The 21,035-nt window shown below is 35.7% G+C and overlaps 4 protein-coding genes and 1 pseudogene across 11 annotated transcripts in view; 3 read left to right on the top strand and 2 right to left on the bottom strand.

Annotated features, from left to right (window-relative positions):
- Nucleotides 1-1,360: 1,360 nt before the first annotated feature.
- On the bottom strand, nt 1,361-4,675 carry LOC113517542 (DNA-directed RNA polymerase III subunit RPC9-like). 3 transcript variants are annotated; one of them, XM_052901542.1, is made up of 5 exons: nt 4,442-4,675; nt 4,316-4,364; nt 3,091-3,211; nt 2,405-2,557; nt 1,361-1,621 (listed from the first exon to the last, which is right to left on the bottom strand). In XM_052901542.1, exons 3-5 carry the CDS (start codon nt 3,169-3,171, stop codon nt 1,526-1,528), a joined length of 330 nt encoding a protein of 109 aa, XP_052757502.1. In that variant the 5' UTR covers nt 3,172-3,211; nt 4,316-4,364; nt 4,442-4,675; the 3' UTR covers nt 1,361-1,525. The 3 variants fall into 3 exon arrangements, with proteins under 3 accessions (XP_052757502.1, XP_031768458.2, XP_026758041.2); XM_031912598.2 differs by having other exon boundaries at nt 4,259-4,364; nt 4,442-4,674; XM_026902240.3 differs by lacking the exon at nt 4,316-4,364 and having other exon boundaries at nt 4,442-4,673.
- Nucleotides 4,676-4,708: 33 nt separating this feature from the next.
- On the top strand, nt 4,709-6,508 carry LOC113517332 (glutamine synthetase 1, mitochondrial-like; annotated as a pseudogene).
- Nucleotides 6,509-6,856: 348 nt separating this feature from the next.
- On the top strand, nt 6,857-8,959 carry LOC113517333 (glutamine synthetase 1, mitochondrial-like). Its single transcript, XM_026901988.3, has one exon. The coding sequence runs from the start codon at nt 6,928-6,930 to the stop codon at nt 8,155-8,157; it is 1,230 nt and encodes a 409-aa protein (XP_026757789.3). The 5' UTR covers nt 6,857-6,927; the 3' UTR covers nt 8,158-8,959.
- Nucleotides 8,960-9,602: 643 nt separating this feature from the next.
- On the top strand, nt 9,603-11,540 carry LOC113517228 (plasminogen activator inhibitor 1 RNA-binding protein-like). The gene has a single exon (XM_026901831.3). The coding sequence runs from the start codon at nt 9,768-9,770 to the stop codon at nt 10,932-10,934; it is 1,167 nt and encodes a 388-aa protein (XP_026757632.1). The 5' UTR covers nt 9,603-9,767; the 3' UTR covers nt 10,935-11,540.
- Nucleotides 11,541-12,334: 794 nt separating this feature from the next.
- LOC113517335 (E3 ubiquitin-protein ligase HECW2) overlaps nt 12,335-21,035 on the bottom strand; it is a 128,415-nt gene continuing 119,714 nt past the window's right edge. For all 6 annotated transcript variants that reach the window (XM_052901428.1, XM_052901427.1, XM_052901430.1 and 3 more), the window contains 4 exons: nt 16,318-16,483; nt 15,873-16,085; nt 14,621-14,787; nt 12,335-13,459 (listed from right to left, as the gene is read on the bottom strand). In XM_052901428.1, the coding sequence (XP_052757388.1) occupies nt 13,201-13,459; nt 14,621-14,787; nt 15,873-16,085; nt 16,318-16,483 (805 nt within the window). In that variant the 3' untranslated portion in view covers nt 12,335-13,200. The remainder of the gene's footprint in view (nt 13,460-14,620; nt 14,788-15,872; nt 16,086-16,317; nt 16,484-21,035) is intronic.

Below are 21,035 nucleotides of genomic sequence, written 5' to 3'. Positions count from 1 at the left end.
TTTAGCAAATACTCCATTCATATCTTAATTATTTTTATTTTATTTCAGTGTAAAAAATATGTATGGGAATGTTAAAATTGTTATTTTTTTTCGTATATCGATGGTTGAACAAGAGATGGAGGTTTGCATAACTAGCTCCAATTTTGGAAATATACATTTTCAAAATTTGGACAGGTCTAACTACACGCCAAGTCTGCTACTGTTAGGCATAGAAAACCAAATGCCAAAGGCAGAGGGGAAAAGGATTGTTAGTAAACCAGACCTCCAATGCTAGCAATGTTTCTTAGCAGGCAGAACCTCCACACAGTTCTCCCTGGAAAACGTAGTTAATTCTCATAGAATTCTTCATGATTAGTTAACTGACCTTTTTTCATCCTTACCTATCATCTATCATTGGTACCTAGCTAGCATATACATATAGCAGGCAGGGTTACCATTTCATTCGCCACCTACCATTCCTATCTTTTTCCTATCGCTCCTAACTGATGCTCTGCCAATATAGACTTTGGAGTCTATATTGACACAGTCAATATTTTGTTTCCACACCTTAAAGGTTTTTTTATTCAACTTAGAATGGCAAACAAGCTAACAGTCCACCTGATAGAAAGTGGTAACCGTCGCCTATAGACATGAGCAGCACCATGGGCATAACAGAGTATACTGTTTCGCCCATGATACCCCCATGCGTTGCCATTAATGAAGACTCAGGTGTTATTCCTCTGTACCCTGTAAATTCATTGTCATATACCACCCTTCAAACCGAAACACAGCCATGCAAACACAACTGCTTTACGGTTGAAACACTTTAAAGGTCTAAGATCTTATTCCTAATTACTACTATAATTTAAATTACACATTATTAACATTGTCAATAAATAAATAAAGACCTCTAACTGCAGTTACCAGAGGGAGACTTTGTACAAAAGTCGATTGCTTGGGTACCTCTGTCCCATTCGTGTTTCTACCGTGAAGCAGTTGTGTTTGCATGGCTGTGTTTCGGTTTGAAGGGTGGGATATGACGTGAATTTACAGGGTACAGAGGAATAACATCCGAGTCCTCAGGAATGGCAACGCATGGGGGTATTCTAAGCTGTATAAGAAAAAAATATCTTGTATAAATACCATGAAGATCCATCCAAGATTATGTAAAGTAGGAAGATTAACAGAACCTCATTCAAAATACATCCCTCTGTCCTGTTATCCAGAAGAAACCTTATGCATATAACTGACAGAATATAACCAGCGTCAGTAGCAACTTCACAGAACTAATAAGCAATATAGCCTTATTGCCACTTTGCATTGCTAATATGCAGTGAATGATAGCAGAATCAATATGATTGACAAAAAAAAAAAACATTAATTGTTTTTAAAAATATACAATTTACTTAATACAGTAAATAAACGTTAATTTATCTAATATATCATTAAATGTACCTTAAACATCTCAACTTATGATAAACAATGTTTTCACACTCAGCGTTCACCAGAGTTTAATAACTGTCCACTATAACAGCATATTTCTGGTTTACGTAATATTAGTGACTGGCAGATATTCATTAGCTATTGCAATAATGCTTTGAACTTCTTCATCTGTCAGACGTTCTTCACTTTCCTGGACTATCTGTAATATTAATTAAATAGTCATACTAATATAATAAAATTGTAACTAGACCATGTCTGCATATGGAAGATATTTAAGAAAAAATTATTAATTACATAAGGGGTCTCAAGCACAATTGAAGCAAAAATCTTAAAACAATATTTTTTAGATAATAATAATAATAAAGATTTATTGCACATAAAAATATACAGTCATAGGTTTACAGAAATTTCAAAGTGAATTATATGTGTATAAAGAGTAGCATTATGCCCAGCATATTAGTGTCTAAACTAGGCCTAGCCTGTATCTTAGACACTAATGCCTTCTATTAGATACATATTTTCGTGCAGTTTCGCTATTTTAAAATAGTACAAGATTCAGTAAACAACATGTTTTATATTAGTTTGTATAGATATTTATTTGTCTGTATATTAGTATCACACAATAATTACTGCACTAAATTGGATATAGTGATATGATTTGACAGTAATATTCCTAAAAGACTAACTTAAAAATTAGCATATGTTTTATTTTGATACACCACCTAAAAATGATATTTTTCTATTCCTAAAATTCATGAATAAAGTAGCAGGCAAAAAGAATAATATAGATATAAAAAAAAATTGGCAGTGAAATTAGAGGATATAGAGGCATGTATAGTCCTCAGAAATGTCAAGGCACGATTGCTATAATATTGTGTTGACAAAGAGACTGTATTTGTAAGCAATGGTGATTACTTTCCATCAGGTGGACTGTCAGCTTGTTTCCCATAGTATTATGTAAAAATTGAAATCAAGAAATTACCAGCTGTATCTCTAGCTCTGTTCTTGGTGGAGTGTTTACCATCATCAGTTTTTCTGTCTTTGTCAGTTTGAACCTCTTCATTGCTTCTAGAAACTTATGTATGGATTGTGCACTTTGATTCTTGCAATCTGAATCTTGTAAATAATGTATAGTCTGAAACATTTGGTTAAACATGTCTTTTATATTATTTTAACATAAACAATATATATTATTTTAATAATTATAATTTTATATCATGATTCAATCAACAGAGAGTCTCGTCTTTTAGTAGATGACTGGGCAATCTTCAAAAGATCAGTTTGAAGTTATCAGAGACTATGATGTGAACTTAATTCATAAAATAATACTCCTGTCTGGTTCATACCAGTCATTAATCTGAGTAACACTTATGACTAACAATAATAATAATTTATATAGGGCCTATGAACATAGATCAAAGAATTTATGATACCAAATTTTAATTTTATGTATAGATTGGAGTATGATATTTCAGAATTGACTTTGTAGTAATAAGTGTATGTATTTCTATTATAACCCCTAAATTGATAAATCTATTTAAATATATCATTTCATCAACAAATCACTTTTTTATAATAAAAAATATACAGAAATAGGTCTGGCTCTGTGTTGCATTCCATAAATATATGATCACTGTATTTTGATTTTAAATTTGTAACTTGTATTACCTCATATGTGACAGTGGCAAGAGAACTCTCCCGTTTGTGTTTCTTCTGTGTGTTGTCTTTCAACTGTTGTAGAATTTGCATCACCTCATAATTACATAGAAATGCTGCATTTGCTTTAATCCTGAACATTGAATAAAATGTTATATTTTTCACATAATAATATTTATTTTAAATATATTTTAACACTAATTGGTTGCACCGACAAGAGGAAACTCTTAAATGATAAAAAAACACTTATTACAGGCATACAACAAAAATCCTTTTCTAACCAATACTTTTTTATTTTATTTATTCATAAACAATAATTTGCATCTAAATGTAGGTACAATAAAATATATACAGTATATGAAAAATAAATTAAATAATGTACAAAAATAAAAATTACAGACAATTTAGAGTAATATTTTAACACAAACAACATATATATTTAAATTTATGATAGTAAGAATTCGTCAATTGAGTACAGACACCTCTCTAGCAATAATGACTTCAATTGTCTTAAAGACATTTAAATCATTCAGTAACTTTAATTCTTTAGGTAGCTTATTAAACAACACCACCACTTGCCAGTAATATACCCTGTCAGGGTTTTTAAATGAGTGATAATAGAATGGTAACCCCAACTGCACTATCAATATAGACTAGAGTGGCATCAGTGAAAGATAATAGGGATGAAAGCAAGTTATTTGATCCTTTATAATGAATTCAACAAGAATTAACCACTATGGTTTCCAGGAGAAACCATGTGGAGATCAGACTGATTAGGTATATTGCTAACAATGGGGCTTTTAATTCTCCATTACTAACAATAATTTTCTCCCACCTCATCAGTAATGGGATCTGATTTCCCTATAACTAGCAATACACCCCATTAGATAGACTTCTACATGGTTCCCCCTGGAAACTATCATGATTAATTCTAGTGGAATTAATCATGATTGATTAATTGACCTGCTGTTTTGTTCTCACTTATCATCCCTCACTGGTGCTCCGCCAGTGTATACCAATAACGCAGGCGGGATTATCATTCCATTATCACGTATTAAAAAAAAATTCTGGAGAGAAAATTCGGGTCAACTTGGCTATTCGCGATAATGCCAGATCGATCTAGATGCGATCTCCTATGGAAACTATTATAATTACTGGACTGACATGCTCTTATCCTTACCTATTATTCCTCAATGGTGCACCTAGCTTATATCAATCTAATTAAAAGTTTATTCACCTTTCCTATACCATCATTTTTCATAGGTACCGTATAAACATAGTGTATACTGGAAATAGAGTAAGATATTCAATATTAAATACTATGAACTAAATAATGTAAAAAGACACAAAATAGGCGACTTACGTTTCCATGATTTGAAATAATACATCTACAATGGAATTTTTATTACTATTACGGCATTTTACCACTTCAATTGAGTATCTTAATTTTTATAAAATCAACCTAAATAATAAAATAGGTTAGAAAGAAGGTTTAAATCAAAGAATACGATTAAGGGATTTAAATGAATGATGAAAGAAAATATTTAATTTGTAATTGGCATGAATTGTCACAGTCAATATGATGTTTCGCATTAGCTTTGACAATTCAGCCAGTAAATAAAATAGTCGAATGTCTCTATGGTTCTTTAGTAAAATAGTATATTTATATATAGCTACAATCTCAAAAATAAAAATTGGTTATGGTTCCGTATTCGACTTGAATAAATATGTTTATTTTTCCATTTATAAAAAAGTAATACAACTAGTCTGAATATATTTCCCAAAAGCAACATTATTCCTAGCCCTGGAACAGGGTACAACGAGATTGTCTTGGTTTTGATTGGTCACCATTTTCTCTGCACGTGAATTATACTTGAGTTTTATCTTTAATAAATAATAATTCTTAAATTTTCAAAAAATAATTTTTAGTACAGATATCAACCTACATCCGTACCATTTAGCAGTATAAAAATTTTATTAATAGATTGACAATCTAAGAGAGAAAAAAAAACATAACCTTAGATCAGTGTTTTTTAATCTTTTTCATGATGCGACCCCCTTATTATATAAAAATATATTGTCATCCCCTTAGTATGTAAAAATATCTTGCGATCACCTACCCTTTGGAATTCCCCCACGGTTTCGAATGTGTATAAATTTTATTATAATACAATTAGATTTTATTTTAGAATTTTTAGATTTTTTTCTCTGTTTGTTCCGGTATCACCCAATACTTATTATATTTTATTATAAAGCAAACATTTGATTTGTCTTTTACATTTTAACTAAAATAATTATCTGAAATGATTTTCAGTAGACTTGCAAGGAAATTAACGAACCAAGTATATTTTTCAATATGGAAAACCTTATTTATCCGTAAATACACCAATAGATACCTATTATAGTCACTTTATTTTTACTACTACCAAAAAATAAAATGTTTGCAACCTACGTTTGAGTAGATGGAAGTGGTATTAATTTACGTTCAGAGGACCGAGTGTTGAATAAGGTCCATATGATTTATCAATGGTTCCAAAGTGGTCATTCGATGGAAGTTCCACTGGTCAAGCTAAAACTAATAATTCAGACATTTTGGTTATACCTTCCGCAATATATAAGGATCCTTTTCGCAAAAGTCCAAATGTCATAATTCTTTGTGAAACATACTATGCTAATGGTTCTCCTACTCTTACAAATCATAGAGCTCATTCTGTAAAAATATTAAGTAAAATCTCAGATCAAAGTCCATGGTTTGGTATAGAACAAGAATATACTTTGTTTGATTCTGATTTGTGGCCTCTTGGTTAGCCAAAATTAAGAGGCTATCCAAATTTAAAGGCAAAGCACTCATATTGTAGTAACGGAAAACATGTTGCCGGTAGAGAAATTGTTGAGTGTCTTGCAAAGGCTTGTGTCTATTTGGGTTTGGATTATGGAGGATCTAATGCTGAAGTTATGAAGGAATCATGGGAATACCAAGTAGGTACTACATCTGGTATCAAAGCTGCTGACGATCTTTGGATTGAACGCTACTTTCTTAACAGAAAAGCTGAAAATTTCGGAGTAATTATTAGTTATCATCCTAATGCCTAAGGGCAAAGACCAACTTGGAATTGGTTGTCATCATAATTTTAGTGTTAACAAAATGTGTTGCAATAATGGAATAAAAGAAATTGAAAGAGTATGTAAAATTCTTTGTGACCGACATGAAAAATTCATGAAAAATTACGGTCTTGGTGATGGAGTCGAGAATAGAAAAAGATTAACAAAAAAATTTGAAACAGCTTCTTTCGATGCCTGCAGATATGCTGTGGCTAATCGCGATACCTCAGTACGTCTTCAACGAAGTTTTGCATCTAAAGAGAAAGGTTTTATCGAGGACCGTCGTTCAGCAGGTGATTTTGATTCATATAGTTTGTGCCCTTCTTGAAGAAACTTGTGTCTAAAACTATAAACCTTATTATTTAGTAGTACTATTGCTCATGTTGCGATATATTTATATTTTTTTTTATAATTATTTCTTCATGTTCTATATTTATTTTTATATTTTATTTTTTCTATATTTAGGGAGGATTTTATAAACATTACAATTACAAAAAGTTTATTATCTAAAATTGTGGTTTAAACCTTTAGGATGGAAGTTAGCCCTTACAGTTACATAGTCTATTTTCTTTTGCAATAAAAGTTCTTATCTTTATAGCGCAATCAATGTTATCTGTTTACTGTAAATGACATAATTGTAAAATATTTTTAAAAGAATAAAAAAATGTCACGATTGTCATATGTTTAAAATTTTACAAGTGTCTACCTATTTCATATTTTTTAAACCTAAATAAGAGTTTATTGAAAATGCATAAAATTTTAAAGTATGCATTTAAATTACAAAAAAATAAAAGTATCTATTTATTTACTCCTAAAAGAAGTTTAATGAAACACAATATTAATCACATATTGAACAAAAAAGTTATGGATAGGTATATGCGACTCCCATTTCCTTGTAATAAAGTATTGGCTACCTATATATGGATTGATGGCTCAGGTATTAACATGCGATGCAAAGATAGAATATTGACTTGCGTGCCTTATGCACCGGATGCTGCACCGACTTGGGCATTCGATGGTAGCTCGACAGGGCAAGCAACTACTGATAATTCTGACACTAAATTACAGCCAGCAGCAATATACAGGGATCCTTTTCGAACAGAACCACATGTTCTTGTATTATGTGACGTATACATAGGGGATGGAGGACAACCTGCAAGTACAAATCACAGAAAATATTGTAATGATTTATGTGAATTTCATAAAGAGCAAGAACCTTGGTTTGGTCTCGAGCAAGAATATACAATGTTAGATGTTGATGGCTGGGGACTTGGTTGGCCTAAAGGCGGAGGATTTCCTGCAGTCAAATATCAATACTCGTACTGTGGAGTTGGAGCCAAATACATAGCAGGAAGAGATGTGAGTGAATCTCATGCTAGAGCTTGTCTTTATGCCGGACTGGATTTTGAGGGAACTAATGCAGAAGTTATGTATGGATGCTGGGAATGGCAGATTGGTACTTCTGTAGGTATTAAAGCTCCAGATGATTTATGGATGTCTCGATATATCATGTCACGAGTAGGTGAAGATTATGGCGTTGATATTACTTACCATCCGAAGCCATTTGGAACTTTACATCCCGGTGTAGGTATGCATCATAACTTTAGTACAAAGCGGATGCGTTCCGATGGTGGTTATAAATTTATTGAAGAATGCATTAAAAAACTTGAAAAAAATCACATGAAGCACATGAAAGTTTATGGTAATGACGAAGCCACTAATAGAATGCGTCTCTCAGGAAAATTTGAAACAGCACCTTTTGAAAAATTTTCATGGGGCATTGCTAATAGAAAAGCGTCTATTCGTCTACCGAGAAACATAAAAGAGAAAGGGAAAGGTTTCATCGAAGATCGGAGACCCGGAGGTGATTGCGATCCATATCTTGTTTGTGGATTAATAATGGAGACTTGTTTAGGCGGTCCAGGTACTGGAGGAGGCTCAGTCTGTACACCAAAACTAAACTCATGTAAGAAATAATTTTTTTTTTGTGTTTAATTTGATAATTTGTTGTTAACTATTGATTCTATACAGAAACCAAAAAAATATTTTAATGTTCTCTTAAATATTTTTTAAATGATTAGGTAATGTGCATGCATGTATAAATGGTTACCTATTTCTAAAATTAACGCGTATAGAGTTGTAGTCGAAAACCAGTTATAAATATGTTCAAAACAAGTTAAGACTTGTAAAAAGTAAAATTCTAAATTTATATATAATTAGATATAAATAAAAAATTAGCAAGATAAATAAAGAAATTTACTTCTATATTTATCTTGCTAATCTTGTTTTATTTTATTAATCTTGTTTGCTTATCTTTGTTTACAATAAAATTAAAGGCAATATATAATTAAATTTAAGAATCAATCAAATAAATATAATTTAATTTAAGAATCAATCAATAGATGGAGATTATAACATGATCACTAAATTGGTACCGGATTTGCATCTTTATTATTTGTTTGTTTCTTATTATTTGGCGCCTTAGTGACTCAACCAATCGAGGATTTGTTTTTATACACGTACTTATTATTTGCGATTGAGGAGAACAGAATAGACTAGTTGGAATCAAAGATTCATATAGTATATTGTTAGTTGTATTTATGAAGTTAACGTTAGCAATGCATTAGAAAAAGATAAATATATAATAACATCCTCTCCGTCTTTTTGAATTATACACGATCGGTCACAGTTTGTATAATTGTACCCAGCCAAAAGCGGAACTTTTTGCGTTAATAAAATCGAAATATAGTTTTTGTCATAGTAATTTTATTTATTAGCGAATAATTGGTGAATCAAAATTTTAAATTACACTATTGAAAGTGTTTTCGATAAGATGTGTGACTTTCAGCAGTTCATAGAATTGAATAAGTGTAAAATATTGTAAATTAGCTGTATCCCACGGTTTTGCCCTCGTGAATTAATATACAAAGTAACCAGTGTTCTACTGCGTTCTATATTCATATTTTATTTAAATCTATTCAGTAGTTTTTGGTTGAAGAGTAACAAATATCCTTCTACATATCCACACATGCTTTCGCATTTAAAATAGTAGTAAGATTAGGTAAACTGAGATGTTATATCATAATTTAGGCACTATTAGGGATATTTATATAATTTTGTGTGAAATTGCGTACAACTTCTCACTATTTATGGCTTCGTACACGGTCAAATTGTAAAAATATATACTCCTATTTCAGATTTAAAATTTTAGAAGGCGAAGTAAAAGAATAAATTCTCTGTATGTAAATCTGTATATTAGAAAAAAAATATATATTATGTACAATGGATTAACTTAATATCATAAAGTTTATTATGAAATAAATAAGTCGATTCTTGAAGTCGGTCGACTATAATTATATCTCGATTTAAACTTTTGCCACCAACCATAGACATTTTTTAAAAAAAAATATGAGATGTCCGCCATTTTAAGTCTTTACTCTATTCCTTTCGTCATATGGAGTGTTTCGCGTTTGTCCGCCATATTAAATGAAATCAATAAAACAAGACAAAATGTCGCCTTACTAAAGTGCGTTAAAGTATCCATTAACATCCAGTTTTTGTGTGATTAAATCATCAATTAAAGTACAATGGAGAATTCCTACGGTGTGGGGGTTGATAACAGATACGCTCTTTTTTTGGACGATGAGTCCGATCCTCTTGATGCCTTAAAAGCCCGAGAGCAAGCCAAGGAGCTTAAAAAGAAAACCAAAGAAGCAGAAAAGGAGAATAAGGGTAAGCCTGAAAGCAAACCCAAAGGCGGTACTACCGGTGCCCGAAAAGGAATCAAAGAAACACAAAACGTTAAATCGCAGGAGACCAAGAATGGCGATCATCAGAAAAGTAAGGGACCTTCGCGACCGAATGATCGTAATTCGGAACGCCCGCCTCCACGGCGTCGCGAAGATCGACCGCAGAATGGTACGGTTGATAACAAGGAAGGAGCGCCTAGACCCCCAAGGCGTGAATTTAGCGACCGCAGGCCTAATTTTGAGCGGCGCAACTTTGCGGACAATCCGGAGGGGGCTGAACGCCGTGGCCAGAGACCTCCACGTGAGCCGCGTGATCGTGACGGACAGCGCGGGCCGCGTCCAGGGTACGACAACCGTGGCAAGCGTGAATTTGACAGGCGGTCTGGCTCCGATAAAACTGGTGTCAAACCGGTGGACAAGCGTGAGGGTGGCGGCCCACATAACTGGGGCACGTTCAAGGACGAAATAGAGGACTTGAATAAAACCGGCTCTGAGGGCGAGGTCGTCGAGGAGGCCAAGGTTGGCGAGGCTGCTGCCGCCGGCGACGGGCAGCAACCGGAGGCAGAGCGTGCCGCACCGGCCGAGGAAGAGCCGCGTGAGCTCACCCTGGACGAGTACAAGGCACTGCGCAGTGCTCAGCGCACTGCTCCACAGTATAACTTGCGCAAGGCCGGCGAGGGTGAGGACCTCAGCCAGTGGAAAAATTTGGTGATGCTCGAGAAGAAGAAGGAGGGTGGTGAGGATGACGACACCGATGAGGAGTATGACATGGCAGATTATCCGCAGCGTGTTGGTCGCCAGAAGCGCGTGCTCGGTATCGAGTTCACGTTCAACGACACGGCGCGACGTGGTGGTCCGGGACCTAGAGGCCGGGGCCGTGGACGCGGCCGGGGAGGCCGGGCCCCGCCGCGGGAGGACGCGCCGCCCGAGGAGCGCCCGCAGCCGCGCCAGCAGGCTGCGCCTCCTAAAGTTGACGACAGCAAGGATTTCCCCTCTCTCGGATAAACTCGCAGTGAGCATAAGCTCATTTTCTTTTCGTCAATACGATAGAAATACAAATAACATATTGTATGTACCGTTATTTTTGAAGTAAATATACAAAATATTTACACAAGTGTGTATTATATTACATTGAGTTTGTCAGTTTTGGCGTTGACTGTCTCGAATCAGTTGAATGATATAGTTTGCTTAGAATATCGTGACGAGAAAGTCGGCTCATTATACTCATTTATCCGCAGGATATAGTAGAGGGGGAGGATAATATTAAGTTTTAATTTTGAATACACAGCTACAAATAACACATATGACTATCATAATAGTAGCTTTTCTCTTGTTGTAATCGCATCAGCTTATAATTTAACTGCGAAAAGTTGTATGAATAAGATTTTAAACTTGCAGACTGTGACTTACTATAATGAATTAACTCCGTCACAAGTTAGTGTAGAACATTTTGTGAAAATAACCCTTGTTGCATTTTATATGAGTTTGTGTTGACAAATGCAGACTTTGGGAACTGTAAATAGTTATATATGTTTAAAAGATAAGGTCTTAACAAGGTTGATTTTTGTTGTTACACAAACTTCTTGAAAAATAAACATTTTGTATGTGTGATTTATTCTTATTTTCTGAGCTGCTTCCTATCAAGACCATGTTCCTATTTTTTTTTTTGTAAGGTTTTCCTCCCCCATCTCATTATGTAGGTAATGTTACTAATAAAAGTATTGTTTTTCATCATTAGAGAATAGTGAATGATATCAAATCACCACTCATATTTGATGATAGTATTGTAGAGGGATGAAATGATTGGTAGACAGCAATGACCACACCACTGTGGACATAGTTGTGAGTGAATGAGTAAATAAAACAAACATTGTAAGTAATGATGTATATTGACACATTTTATCACTCGCACAAAACAATTAAAATTTTCACATTGAAACAATACACAGAATTAAATATTCAACATAATATAGCTATTACTTACAAATTAAAACTGAAATTACACATTGTGTAATGTGTAAGTAAACAATAAATAATGTATCTATTTACATTATATTAATAAGATTGGGTATTTGAAGTCTAAGATGCTTCCATACATGACTAATGTGACATCATGTGTGAAAGCATTAAAGAAATATTTTGTATAATACAAAAAATAATGTGACAACAATAGGAATATTTTAGAATTTTGAGCATATACTGGCTATTGCAGAGGCATTTAGATATAATAAATATGAACCATTAATAAAATTATTTCATGAATAAGAAACCAGTTTTAATTTTAAATAATTAAAACAAGTTAGATCAGCGTAGCAACTTGTATTTAAAATTGTGATATATGGCAAATATACTATTAACATTTCAAGCATTACGGTTTCTATGTAGCTGACTAGTGCTGTTTTGTAAATGGAAATATTTTAATATAACTTTCAATTAAACAAACCGGGATCATTTTATTTTATTACTACGAACTTGTATAACAGCTGTCCTCGTCTCTATAAACTGTATCGTCGTTATTACGATCATAAATTAGTGACAAAGCGTAATATCTAATTATGGGACCCGAATCCCAGTTCACAGCCACAATATACTTCACTTACAATAAAAGCATTATAAAGTACAAACCTCGATACATAGGGGTGGCTAGTAATATTATAAGTGTCTAGAGGCACGTCTACGTTAATAAATTTACAGACAGAGTCTAACAACTCAAGTTACATTATCTTTGTTTCCGTCTATTCTATCAATTGACTATTATTTACATTGACCAAAGATTAAATAATAATTAGTAACTATTTACATCTGCTAATGCGTTTTGCGGGCATCGAACCTAATGATAGCTGCTTATCAGTCACAAGACTTCCATGGTTAAGTCTAGTTCGGTTATTGCAATATATAATTTTCAGAGAAGCATTTTAGTTAACTCTGCGCGTGCATAGATTATAAGTAGCTAATGTAGTAGTAGTAAGCTAATGGCCTCCGCCATGAGGTTTCTTTATGATATATTCTAAAATAGAACACAACGGATATACGAGTTTACATGTCCGCGGATAAATAATAAGGGATTTTTTTTTCTGCTGTATACAAAGAGTCCCTACATCTGCGTAGGCCCTTAGATAAGTATGCACAGCGAATTTTCACTATACTAATTTCAATATGCGTATTCGGAATGATTCCCGTGCGGTTTTCTCCTGCGAATACGTAATAGAATAGTGGTGAAATATCCGCATGGTAATAAATCAGTGTGGGTTTAGCTTGATAGAAATTGTATTTATTCGATGCCGAACGTGTTCGTTTCTTCAACGGCTAGTAGGAGTTTTTCGTGCAGTAGCTGCGGCGTGGGGTAGGGCGGCAGGTCGAGGCGGTTGAAGCAGGTGTGTGCGCGCGGCAGCGACTCGACGCGTCCCCAGCGCTCGATGCAGAAGCGGCGCGGGCCGGTGGAGCCGCGCAGCGCCGAGAACCCTTCGTAGGGGATCGACGACGTGCCCGTCACGAACTGGACGAGCCGCAGCCGTTGCTCGTTTGTGAATCTGTTCAACGTAACATATTGTTATAATTGTATTAGCTGCCTACTAATATGACACTTTGCTTAACTAGTGGAGGGCATCGAAGGTTTTTCACACATAATGAAAGTATAGACCCAGATTTGGGAAAAATATATTTTTTCATGTTTTAAATAAGTAGAAAAATTACATATCAACTAGTACACTACTAGCTTTTACCCGCGACTTCGTCAATATCACCGGGATAGGATTACTGACTGGGATAAAACTGTCTTTCTCCATTCCGTACAGTACGTGTATATCAAATGTCAGTGTACATAGTAACAAAACAAATTTACTTTCACATTCGAAACCGGTCAGGTATTTATTATAAAACTTTTTTTGTGTAACAGTACCAGTATTTTCTAATAATATCAATATGTATACAAAGTTCCTAATGCCGACAATGATGATTATTTTTTTTGTGAGTGTAAATGGAATGGTAGCCCCGCCTGCACTATCGGTGGGTGGACACCGGCTGGGCACCAGTCAGCGATGATAGGTGAGAATGAAAGCATGTCATGTAGCTCATCATGACGAATTTAAGCATTAACCACTATGGTTTCCAAGGGGAACCGTGTGGAGCTCGGCCTGATATGGTATATTGCTAGCAATGACGTTATCAGATCCTACGAGTATTACTAAAAATTTCTTTCTGTCCCAACTACAACTATTAGCAAACTGTGTATGTTTTTAATGGATGATCATGGAATAGAAACTCCTCCTATATATTGTTTATGAGTGTGAAGTAGCATTGAGGGATGACAGGTGAGGAAGAAGTCAAATTAACAAATTTATGAGAAATCAACCATGTCGCTTTTCAGGGGGAATCGCTTGGAGATCAACCTCATTAAATTAGCGAGCCGCAGGGGTTGATAGAAAAATTAATTGATGAAAATTACAAAAATGTAAACTTTCGGTTACATTAATTTAATTTTCATAGAAATCTCTAATTTTTTCGAAATAAAAAATATAATGCATATTACTTGTTGATAATGTAGCTTTCTATAGGTGAAAGAACTTTTATAATCTGTTAAGTAGTTTTAAGAGCTTATACATAACAAACAAACATACGAGAAATCAAATATCCCCTTTCCTCCAATTCACGAGGAGGTAGCGACTGTAGTGTAGCGTAGTGTGGTATGGTACCTGTCGATGGCCTGCCAGAACCAGACGATGACGGGGTGCGCGTCGTGGTAGCCGCCGCGGTACTCGGTGTGCGCGCGCCAGTCGGCCACATCCAGCTCGGGCGCGCCCGCGATCACCAGCTCCAGCTCGCGCGCGTCGAACGCCGCCACCAGCCGCGGGTCCACCACCTGCGACGACGGTCACCGCACGCTAGCACATCTCTATCGCTACTAAGAGCATCTTAAAACTCCTAATAGGAATTAGCAGCGAAAAAAAGACTGATCACTGAGGTTGCAGTATTACAAGTTTTTCTGCCTGCCAAAGTCCATTGATAATAATAGCAAATCAATGCTACTAATAATCGTAGAATGGTTTCGTTACCCTCGGGGGCATTGGCGTACTTAATATTATTTTCTATGAAGACCCTGATGCTTAAAAAAGGCGTGTATGTACTCTCAGATATTTTATTTATTTATTTTGTCATTAGTACAAATATGTGTACATGGCGGACTTAATGCTAAAAGCATTCTCTCCCAGTCAACCATAGGGAAGTTTCAGAATACTCGAATGCGGTACTACTAATTATTGATATACATACATACTAAAATTACATATGTTTGGCAACAGCTAAAAGCTTCGCACCTGATTCTGGGATGGCACCAGACGATCATCATCAGCATATCGGCGGTTAACTATCCAATGCTGAACATAGGCCTTCCCCTATTGGGGAATTTGGCTACGCTGGGCAGGCAGGTTGGAAACCGTAGACAGACTTTTGGAGATGTTTTAAGAGGGACGCTGCTGCCCAACCTTCGATTGTAAGTACCCACGGGAAAGGATGGGGTGGCTTATTCTATACCGGAATTTGCAAGGCACACACCAGACGATACCTCACATTAAATACGTCAATGTTTCAATGCTAGATCGCTTTCTGTATACACAAAGGTCTTTGATGTATCTTACGTGTGCTCACCGAAGCATGAAGTGACAATATTTTTTAAATGATCCGAACATTAAAATCCGAGCGAAGATTCGATTTTAAGATCTCCAGACCGCAGTCGAGCGTTGTCCAACGCTAGAACTGTAGTCGCTCATATCGCATATTTTAATATCAAATACATGAGGGATACCAGCAGCGTTATAGTTGATTCTGTGCCATTCATGTTTATACGCGGTGGTCCATAATTTTCCATTGTAATTCTAAGTTACATAAAAAATATTCCTCATCCACAGGTTCCAACACATATTAAAAATAAAAAACCCCAATTCTCACCTCGTGGAATCCCCTAACGAGCCACTCGGTCTGTTCTGCAACGCCCCGCTCTACCCGCCACCGTACCACCCTCTCCAGGTACTCTTTCTTGTTTCTCTCAGTAACAGCCACTTCCCTCCCGCCAGGCTTGAGCTCTCGTTCCAGCACTCGGCCGTCTGCGAGGCGCTCGGATACAGCGAACGTGAGCTCCAGAGACGACACGCAACGAGCCGACTGGAAATAAATTTATATAATTAACTAGGTTTTGGACTTTAGAATTTGAAAAATTAATAAAATAGACTATTTCTAGATGGCATATCCAAATAAAACATACATAAATTTTTAGGCTAGGCCTTTAGGAATCATCATATTAGACGTTAACTGTCCACTGCTGAACATATTTTGAGTTTATTCATTACAAACAAAATACAAAAAAAATCTTTTATCTCTATAACATTAGATTTACCTGTAGCCACCGCAGCGACGCAGCGAACTGTGCATCGAGCGCATCGACGTCTTCCAGCGCCGGTGGCAGCCGGAGAAGCGCCCGGTAAAGGGCTCGCGTGAACCACGCCTCGAGCAGGTAGCCGTGAACTAGCGCCAGGCCCAGTACGCGCCCAGAGAAACGGAACCTGATGACAACAATTTTTATTAGGCATATTTAAGATTATTGTAAAGGGAAGCCTTGGTCTCCTAAAAATTGGGCATATGTGCTCTCATGTGTGTCTTTGTGAAGCTTTGCTTGCATCCGAATTTTTTTATAATGGGTGATAATGGAATATGGTAACTTCGTGTGTGCTATCGGTATAAGCTGGCGGGGTATCAGTGAGGGATGAAAGGTGACGATGAACGCAGGTCAGTTAGCCTATCGAGACGAATTAACCACGATGGTTTCCAGGGGGACCCGCGTGGAGATCCATCCGAGAGGGAGTATTGCTGGCAATGGGTCAGTTAGATCCCATTACTGATAATTCCTTCCCTCCCCCTCCCCCCTCTCCCAACTGCCCAAGGTTAACCAAATATATTAATGAAAACACAATTCTGGTAAGCTTTTTTTTAATATGTAGCTAGTTAATGATTACGAATATAAATTGGAAATGAAATATGGATCATAACAAATGGTACTTAGTACCATTATTATATGATTCGGTTACAATTATATCAACTTTGCGTGACATACAGACACGCAAAAAATATATAGGTACAGCTGTGAGTGCATAGTGTTTGTTTGATATCCGATATTCGGTGTTTGTTGTAATACGATGCGAGTTTTGTGTATGGGGCCGGCGCGGGCGCAGCTCCCGACGTACCGGAACTGTGCCGGTTAAAAATAGTCATACACACGACGCTTAAATAGGCTGTCAACTGATTATTTTTGTATAATATCAATATGGCGTTTCTCAATATATTGTTAAGTAAAATAATAGTTTACAACTTATGGAGTAATGAAATGTTATGTTGAATTTATTTGTTACCCATTATCACCTTAACGGCTAAACCAATCGCTATGAAATTACTCATACATGTAGTTTCTGTTTGGCTTGGAGCTAGTAGACAAAAAATATGAATTATAATATTTTACCAAACACACAAAAAATAATAAATTTTTCGCTAATCTTCGCCATTAATAAATTCCAAATGTTTTCTTATTTCTCTCTAAACTACATACAAAACTCATTATACTAAAATAAAAGTTTACCTACAACATGAAAATCTATTATTTATGTTAAATATCTGAAGAAGTTAATAAATTACTAATACCAATATATCTTTTTCTAAGATCTTCATTAACAGACCGTTATGTTGAAAAAGGAATAGACCGTTCTGGGCGTGTCGTTTATATTATAAATTGTTCTAGTTCATTATGCGAAAAATATTTTCAACTATCATATGATGACTTAATCTATTTGACTACTCATTAGTATTAATTATAAAAAGCCATAAAAATATCATCTCGACTATATATATATATATATATATATATATATATATATATATATATATATATATATATATATATATATATATATATATATATATATATTTATAATATTAAATGAAAAATATTTTTAGATTATGATATATATCGCCCATGTGTTTTTCAAGGCATTTTCTTTCACGCACAACCACTTTTTGGAATCGATTTCCAGCAGCAGTATTTCCGAACCGACACGACTTCGTAACCTTCAACAAAAGAGCATATTTCTTTTTAAAAGGTCGGCAGTACACCTGCAATGCCTCTGGTGTTGTGGGTGATCATGGGCGACGGTAGTCACTTATCACTAGGTGAGCCGCATGCTCGTTTGCCCCTTGTGATATAAAAAAATGACTGAAAAAACAGGATTTATTTTTGACGCGTATCTTTTTTTTACACTTAGGTCCTCGTGTACCCAGCTGTCAGACACACCATGCTATAATTACAACATAAGCATAGGCATACTTAGAGGTGGATCTAGTGAATCGTGTCCACCCTAGAAGTGTCTAGTGCCCACCCCAATATTAAGAGCGGGGATTTTATCTATGGGCAAAAATATGGTTTTTTTTTATGGGTAAAAATGGTATGGTAACTCCGCCTGTGCTAACGGGATACGCTGGCGGAGCACCAGTGAAGGGTGATAGATGAGAATGAAAACAGGCCAGTTAGCCCATCATGATAAATTCATCAGGAATTAACCATGATAGTTTCCAGGGGGAACCGCGAGGAGGTCGACCTGGTTGGGTATATTGCTAGCAATAGGATTCTCAGTCTCCATTACTAACAATCCCTTTCCCCCGGCAAAGATATGGTTATAACTTTCAATCAGGTGGGCCGTTATAAGTTACATAAAAAAAAAACATACTCGAGAGTACATATGTGTCTATTACAAGGGGCCAAGAGTTCCTAGAAAATAATTTTAAATACGTCAATGAACACGGCCATACTCTATTATGCCACAACTATCAACTTAAAGCACCATAACGCATTAGAACGAACAGGTAAGTGCCTATAGTTTTGTACCTGGCCATGGCTATACTTATAATAAAGGGCTAGTCCAAATGATAATGTGTACCGTTACGGAGGCTCGCTGGTCGCATTGTTTGGACAACATCAAGTTACAATATTACGAGCCTGTGGACGTAGATTGTATGTGGGATGAGGTTTGAATTCATTATATAGACGAAAAGGAACGTTTACAATCGACGGAAGTCTTATATCTATTGAGATCGGAATAAATAATAAATATATACATATTAATTAAAAATAAAGTACTGATATTGATTAACTGTTATACGTGAGAGAATTGTTAATGAAATTTCAAATTATTATATCTAATAGGTACATTTCTGAATGGTCTCATTTCCTGAATAAATTTAACATGGAAATATCATCAAAATCAGTTTAAATAAAAATTCTAAATCATTTAGTGAAAATTCAATTATTGGAAGGTCAAGGAAAATCCCAGTAATTATTTGAGAATATAAAATTCCGGACAAACTTTTTATATTTAAGATTTGGCAGCATGGTCTCCGATCTTAGCCTGTTTTCGTTGAGTTACGAAGGTACCAAAAAAAAATTATTTTATTAGCAGTTTCACTTGTATTTAATTTAATTTAGATTATTCTTTATTATAGCTCGTTACCAGTGAAATAAAATATATTCCTATAATAATAATAATAATAATAATTTTTATTTCAGACTTTTTGGTCCATTAAATATTTATTAGTAACAATATTCTTAAAAACTAATGTTAGTAAATTTACATACACAATACACATACACACACATACACACATACAATATATTAAGCAGTATACAGATAATCACCGCTGCACAATTCCATTGGAAATTGCGCAGCAGTGATTAACGTACACACAGTCCAGCCTGCTTGCTATCATACTCAGGATGCTGTTGGTGCTGGCACGTACTCTGCGCACCAGGGATGCACACCTTTTTCGCATCGTGGCATAAAAACAATCTACACGATGCTCAGCGAACATCCCTGACGCGCTGCAGAATCGTGGCAGCCCCATCAACACCCTGAACGCGTTATTATATTGGATACGGAGGTCGCTGTAGGATTTTTGAGTATATACAGCCCACAGGTTGCATGCATAGAAAGATGTGCAATGTGATCTAAATAACGTAATTTTAACTTGTCCAGAGCACCGCGCAAACCTGCGTGCTATCATATTCGCCCTCACCGCCAGCGCCCTCCGCTCCCGTTCAATGTCATCATCATCTTTGAGATCCGAGGCCAATTGATGTCCTAAATATTTAAATTTATACACCCTCTTCAGCGTTATACCCTTAAGTTTAATATCTGGAAAGCCTATTGAGTTTTTGCCTCTGCTCTCAAAGACCATGACCACACTTTTCACAGCATTGTATATCAGTCCGTGGCATGCAGCATATGACTCGCAAATAGCCACGAGTTTTTTAAGCCCACATATCGACGCGCTGAGCAGCACCATGTCATCAGCATAACTTATATTATTAACATTAATGCCGTCTATGTGACAGCCGACACGGGTACCACTCAAAGCAACAATCAGATCATTAATATACAGATTAAATAGTACCGGCGAAGACAACCCTCCTTGCCTCACACCACACTCCAATCTGTATGACTGCGACATAGTCCCCGCCCATCGCACGCTATTGAGCTGATTTCCATACCAATATTTGCAGATATTTATGAGCTCTGATGGTAATTGAAAATTTTCGAGCTTTTTCCACAAGATGTCATAAGAAACCAGATCAAAAGCTCTCGACAGGTCGAGAAAGCATGCATGGACTGGCGTTTTTCGATTTGTATAGTATCTAATAGCATGCTTAACACAAAGAACAGCGCTTTCAGTTGACAGTCCAGTTTGAAAGCCAAACTGGTTGTCATGAAGTTTTATATGCTGAGTCAGTCGAGAGTTAAGCATGCTATCAAACACCTTTGAGACAACAGTAGCTAAGGAGATTGGCCTATAATTATTTTTGTCTGTTATATCAGAAATTTTATTCTTAACTACAGGTATCACCACTGTTCTAATCATCTCCTCCGGCATGTACGAGTGACTTATACAAAAGTTAAAGAGCATTGCCAACAGTCTCGCCAAGTGTGGCCCAGCATGTTTTAGATGTTCAATACTGAGACTGTCGTGTCCTGGAGATTTACCTCTACTCATAGATTTTATAATTCGATCTACTTCACT

Source organism: Galleria mellonella, unplaced genomic scaffold (assembly GCF_026898425.1).
Source record: "Galleria mellonella isolate WM207_F2 unplaced genomic scaffold, CSIRO_AGI_GalMel_v1 utg78, whole genome shotgun sequence".
Lineage (NCBI taxonomy): Eukaryota > Metazoa > Arthropoda > Insecta > Lepidoptera > Pyralidae > Galleria > Galleria mellonella.
The sequence above is the reverse complement of the archived record's forward strand: the minus strand, read 5'-3'. Positions and strand labels throughout refer to the sequence as shown.

What these genes read in the sequence shown, in the direction of transcription:
- LOC113517333 (XM_026901988.3), top strand. Translation starts at nt 6,928, where the DNA reads ATGCATAAAATTTTAAAGTATGCATTTAAATTACAAAAAAATAAAAGT.
- LOC113517542 (XM_026902240.3), bottom strand. An exon ending in TTGCCACTGTCACATATGAG is followed by an intron (nt 2,558 to 3,090) that starts GTAATACAAGTT and finishes CAAATGTTTCAG; the next exon opens with ACTATACATTATTTACAAGA. An exon ending in CAGAGCTAGAGATACAGCTG is followed by an intron (nt 1,622 to 2,404) that starts GTAATTTCTTGA and finishes TTAATATTACAG; the next exon opens with ATAGTCCAGGAAAGTGAAGA.
- LOC113517228 (XM_026901831.3), top strand. Translation starts at nt 9,768, where the DNA reads ATGGAGAATTCCTACGGTGTGGGGGTTGATAACAGATACGCTCTTTTT.